Source organism: Eucalyptus grandis, chromosome 5 (assembly GCF_016545825.1).
Source record: "Eucalyptus grandis isolate ANBG69807.140 chromosome 5, ASM1654582v1, whole genome shotgun sequence".
NCBI lineage: Eukaryota > Viridiplantae > Streptophyta > Magnoliopsida > Myrtales > Myrtaceae > Eucalyptus > Eucalyptus grandis.
Window position 1 is genome coordinate 44,574,169 of NC_052616.1, and position 5,854 is coordinate 44,580,022.

The window sequence follows — 5,854 nt, forward strand, 5'->3', positions numbered from 1 at the left end:
ATCTTACATGTTTTTATTCTAAAATTGTTAGAACAGCTGCAAATTCTTTTTCACCTTTGCCACTCTCTCCTGCACGCATTTTATTTCTACAATACGGAAGAAGTGCTAGTGAGTATGGAGACCATCCCACCATTCAGTCCATCTCCCGATTTCCCCTTCACTCTCGTCTCTCCCTTCGGCTGATATACACGGCCCAACCCGGTGGATGGAGGAGCAGCGGTACGATGATTGGAGATGGCGGCACAAGCACGGCAATGGTGGCCGGAGCTCCTCATGCATGTTGAGGTTGGATTTAGGTTGACTAGTTGGGCCGAGGAGAGAGACAGAAGAGGGAAGAGGGGGTTATCTTTAAATTCAATGCTTGATGGGCACTCCAAAGTGCCCGCTTCAAGATTCTACCAATTTGATTTGACAGGACTAATGAATCTATTACACAGTGACAAGCACAATTATCTTCTAGTATAGAAGAAATTTTCTGGATCGCTGAAAAGTTGGACCCATTCCATAGCATCCTGATCGCGAATTTATGGCTCAGGGATGAGAAGACTGATATCCTTTGAAAGTTTGGCTACATTGGAATTCTAATGCCATTAAAACAGGCAATGACTTGGTTTCCATTCTCAAAGCCCACGAGAGTTCGAATCTCAGAAGGAGCAGGGCGTGTTCCCCACATGAGAACTGACCATCGACTCTTCGCTTCAGTCCGAGAAACACTTTCCGGAAGAAATTAAAAATACTACTTTAGTCCTGGAAAGACCAATTCAACACTGACTTTTCGGTACATGCCCCTCACGCTGCCAAACATTTCCACGCAACCCTTTTTCAGCGCTATCTTCCTGGAAAATCATTTCCTTTGCACCTACGTAAACCAATCTCTCCCTTAACGGAGGAATTGTGAAATGGGTCGTCCCTTTTATGACAAACACACAACAATTATTTGCAAAGCAATACAGTTCGACGCTTGTTCTAGTTTATGAGGAGGAGTTATTCAGGTTTTCGTCATGGGTTTTCTTCAAAGCTCGGGTAACAGAAGTAGGAGACACGTTCCGTCCATTTCGAGGTTGTTCCTCTTGCTCTCGCTGCTCCTCATCCCGAGCTACTCTGGTGTAGCCACCAAAGCCGTAGACGAGAGGAACGTGTTCAAAGTGGGCGTGATTCTTGATTTGGACTCACATCTCGGCAACCAAATGCATATGGCGATCGAGATAGCATGCCAAGACGTGAACAGCATCTCGTCATCAGGATTTCATTACATAAAGCCGCATTACATAAACTCCCACGCGAATTCCCTTCAAGCAATTTCAGCCGGTTAGTAAATCCTTGCCCTTCCTCAGTTTGGTAACTGCAGCTTGCAATAATTTTGACTTTGTTTGTTGGACACATGTCAGTTGCCCCGAGCAGTGACAAGAAAAAACCACCCCCAAGTCTGCTTTGAGATTATCTACCTGTTGTTTACTATAAATTGTTCAGTTTAGTAATATTGCTACACAATGAGACCCTTACAGAATGAAGTTGTGTATTTTAAGACACCCCATGATTATGTCAAATCATTCACCAAAAAAGTTATGGATGAACTTCTTGATTCTTTTACCATTTATTGCAGAAAAGTGTTAGAAAATTTTGGATGTGTGCACTGCAGAAGCATGGTTTTGGTATTAGTTATAGTTTTTTATTAATGACGTGTGTAAGTGTATGGTATACTTTGTAGAGGATGGACAATGGATGAGATAGCAAGGGATAGACACGGGACAAGGATAGTTTCACTAGTTTATAAAAATAATTTTACAATAGTTGAAGGAAGTGTTGGTGAAGGAGCTTCATGATATAGAGTATACTCTCATGCTCCTCTCACTCTTTTACATTTGTTGTTCTACTATGCTCTCCCCTCTTTCCTATTTATAAGGTGCTCTATCAACATTCTAGATTTGTGTAGAATATTGTCCAGGCTTAATCTAGAGAATTCTAGATTGTAGCTTAATCTAGTGACAAGAAAAAACCACCCCAAGTCTGCTTTGAGATTATGTACCTGTTGTTACTTTTTTCTCCACTGCATGTGCTGAATGTTTACTGTAAGTTGTTCAGTTTAGTAATATTGCTATACAATGAGACCCTTACAGAATGAAGTTGTGTATTTAAGACACCCCATGATTATGTCAAACCATTCACCAAACAAGTTATGGATGAACTTCTTGATTCTTTTACCATTTATTGCAGAAAAGCTAGTAACCATTTCTTTATTGACCAAATTGTATTTGATATACACCAGGATTTAGAAGCTTTTGCACGATTTGTTATAACTACAGTAAATTGATATTCTTCCTTGAAGATTGTATCTCACGTAATGTCCATTGAGATGAAATAATCTCTTCCAAGAACCCAATTAGTAGGGCTTAAATAAGTGATATGAACAGAAGAAATTGGCAAAGAAAATTGCCCTGAATCCAGAAATTAAGTATAATGATTTCCCCTTTTTTTCCGTTTTAACAGCTGAAAAGCTGATCAAAAGGAAGAATGTGCAAGTTATTATTGGCTTGGAGACATGGGAGGGAGCAACTTTAGTAGCTGAAATCGCTAATCAATCTCAGATACCAGTCATATCCCTTGCCAGAGACCATGTAGCACCGACATTGATGGCACAAACTCTATGGCCTTCACTGTTTCGAATGAGTACCGATGAATCCGACCAAATTAAATGCATTGTAGATGTCGTTGGTTCTTATAACAGGCAAAGAGTATCAATAATATATGAGGCCGGGGCGTACGATACTATGTACTCCAAGCTGTTAAATTCTTTGTCAGAGGAGCTTGGAAAAATCGGCTCAACAATAGAGGACCAGCTGATACTTCAAGCATTCTCATCTCCAACCGGAGCAGAAGTGTCTTTGGAAGAAAATTTAATGAAGCTGAAGGGAAAGGCATCTCCAATCTTTATTGTTCTAGGATTGTCGTCACCCAGAAGCACTCATTTTCTCGAAGAAGCAAAGAGGATGGGACTCTTCTACGGAGATTCAATTTGGATATTTGCTGAAAAGCCATTCACCAATCTCCTCACTTCAGTAGATCATTCAGCAATCTCCTCCCCTGTTGAAGATGCGATAGGAATAATCACCTACCGTCCCAAAAACCAGGCATATAGAGGATTCATATCTAAATTCTTGAATATGTTTCGTCGCAAGTATGGAGAGAAGTTCAATTTTGAGCCAGCAATTGATGCTGTTCGAGCATACGATTGCATTATGACAGTTAAAAATGCCATAGATGAAGGGCCGAGCCATGATATAATGCCTGAGATTTTGCTTAATAAAATATCGCACACCAGACTCAAGGGTTTGAGCGGGCCAATACAATTTGAGAATGGTCAGTTGGCATATCGACCCAAACTTCAACTTGTGAGTGTTATTGGAAAAGAATATAGAGAGCTTAAGCTTTGGTCTCCCAATTTCGGTTTCTCGGGGAGTTTTGTGGCAAAACAAGGTTCAAGAAGGAATGCATGCACAATTGCAGACATATGGAAGACCCAAGAAGAAGAGACTTCTGTTGAGAACAAGCCCATGGTGATCGGAGTTCCTGGTAAAACTCCCTTTGATAAGTTTGTGAAGGAGGAAAGAGACGACACAACCGGGAAAGCAAAGTACATTGGCTTTTGCATAGATGTTTTTGAGAAGGCTGTTTTTCATTTTCCTGGTTTAGATTATAAGTTTTCTCGTCATGATGGAACATATGAGGAGTTGGTTAACAAAGTTCGTGATAAGGTATGGTACCGCATCATTTCTGTTCTTGCATGATTGTTGCATGATCTTATTGTAGAATATCAACTGTTACTTTCTCTGATGCATAAACCGTCAGAGCCTGAATAAATTAACCCAAGCAACAAGTTCATTTCACACAGATATCAATTTTCACTCACAAGATTGGATCACTTTGCATTAATAGACCGTCAAAGCCCCACATCCTGTTAATACCTATGTTCTGATTTGATAGTGCAATTTTGGTATCAATTCCTAAAGTGGATCGCTTTGATGTTGTTTCATGGCATAAAACTAATGGAAGACCTACGACGCTGCAGTCGGTGACATAACCATTCTGGCCAATCGCTCACAGTTTGTTCAGTTCACACAACCGTTTATGGCATCAAAACTTTCAATGATGGTCCCAGCAAAACTGGACACGGACAGGGCATTGATCTTCATGGAGCCTTTCACTCCAACGATGTGGATTGCCTCTGGAGGCATCCTTATATACACAATGTTGGTAGTTTGGTTCTTGGAGCGTCCGATCAATCCGGAATTTAGAGGCCCTTGGACTAATCAGCTCTCAACTGCTCTTTGGTTCACTTTCTCCTCTCTCTTCTTTGCTCATAGTAAGTAGCTTCTCTCTGTTGATTATAGTCCGTGTGCAAGCTTTCGGGTCCAAACCTTCAACGAAAGACACATTTATTGCTGACTTTTGCAGGGGAGAGAGTCCACCGCAACTTCACTCGGATCGTGCTGGTGATTTGGTTCTTTGTAGCATTGATCTTGACGCAGAGTTATACGGCCGGCCTCACCTCTATGCTCACTCTCCAGAAGCTCAAACCAACTGTGACCACCATGGAATGGCTGAGAATTTCTAAAGCAAAAGTGGGTTGTGATCCTGACGCTTTCATCTGTAAATATCTGAATGACACGCTGAACTTCTCGAGGGATGTCATCGTCCCCATAAGCAATACTACCAGCTATGGAGAGGAATTCCGAAGTGGCAACATCTCCGCTCTTTTTCTGGAGTACCCATATGAGAGAGCTTTCTTCACCGAGTATTGCTATGGATACGTTCCCATTCGTGAAAACTACAGATTTGGCGGTTTTGGCTTTGTAAGTATGATCCTGAGTTTGTGTGTTGACATAGGGTGTGGACTGATATATAAACAAAAACCCACTTAGCACTCGAATATCAATACTTCTCTTGGGGTTAGTATAGCCAAAAAGAGAAGAAAGAAGGGAATTATGGAAACATTAATTAGATATTAGTGGTTGTGGAGTTGCTCTTCCTTGTTACTTAAAATCTCCTTTCCCGTTCATGTGCAGGTGTTCCCAAAAGACTCTCCACACGCTGCAAACTTCTCTAAGGCCATTTTGGAGCTTTCAGAGAGCGGTGAGATGAAAAGATTGGAGAACAAGTGGTTCCTTCCTGAGTGTACCATGAGGAACTTCACCACCGACACACCGAGGTTGGGCCTCGACAGCTTCTGGGCTCTCTTCGTTCTCACCATCGCCACTTCCACGGCTTGTTTCCTTTTTGCGTGCCTCTGCACGAGAAGGAACCGTCAGGATCGTGAACAAGGAAGCACTGGCGATGAAATGAGCGTGACGTAGATGAGTATTTTGTAGTGTAAATTGATGTACGGTGGCCTAGTTTGAAGCTCGTGGATATTCTTTAATCTTGGTCAATTCAAAAGCTGAATCTTCTGTTGAAATAAAATAAAATTGATTATTAGACGATGGTTGCTGGATGAGAAACCTACAAGCATTGAAGAAGAGCCATAAAAGCTTTACAGTTGGCTGCATGGACTTCAAAAATGAAAGTTGTTGGAGACTATTACTTTATTGTACGTTTTGACTGTGCTTATGATTACCATGTATGGACTTATTTTGTTTTCTTCATTAAACGCCGATCATTGACATTTGTGGGTTGCTATGTCTTAAATGTAATCATTAGCATTTGTAAACTTCAATTCCTATATAAAGGGATGATGTTGTGAGTTGTAAATCAAGTCACAAATCATAGTCCATGAGACACAAAGAAGAGAAAACATTCTCAATAAAAAAAGTTCTCCCTCCAATTTCTAGTGTTCTTATTCCAAGTTTGCAAAGTTTAT

General features: G+C 40.9%; 1 protein-coding gene across 1 annotated transcript; it reads left to right on the forward strand.

Annotated features, from left to right (window-relative positions):
* The first annotated feature begins 916 nt into the window (after positions 1–916).
* On the forward strand, positions 917–5,351 carry LOC108959569 (glutamate receptor 2.7-like). The gene is made up of 5 exons (XM_039313754.1): positions 917–1,308; positions 2,488–3,752; positions 4,102–4,360; positions 4,453–4,850; positions 5,064–5,351. The coding sequence occupies exons 1-5, from the start codon at positions 1,002–1,004 to the stop codon at positions 5,349–5,351; spliced, it is 2,517 nt and encodes an 838-aa protein (XP_039169688.1). The 5' UTR covers positions 917–1,001.
* Positions 5,352–5,854: the final 503 nt, after the last annotated feature.

Excerpts from the sequence above, each read along its gene's own strand:
- LOC108959569 (XM_039313754.1), top strand. The coding sequence starts at position 1,002 with ATGGGTTTTCTTCAAAGCTCGGGTAACAGAAGTAGGAGACACGTTCCG. Across the intron at positions 3,753-4,101 it reads TTAACAAAGTTCGTGATAAG|TTTGTTCAGTTCACACAACC; the intron begins GTATGGTACCGC and ends AATCGCTCACAG. Across the intron at positions 4,361-4,452 it reads CTCTCTCTTCTTTGCTCATA|GGGAGAGAGTCCACCGCAAC; the intron begins GTAAGTAGCTTC and ends TGACTTTTGCAG.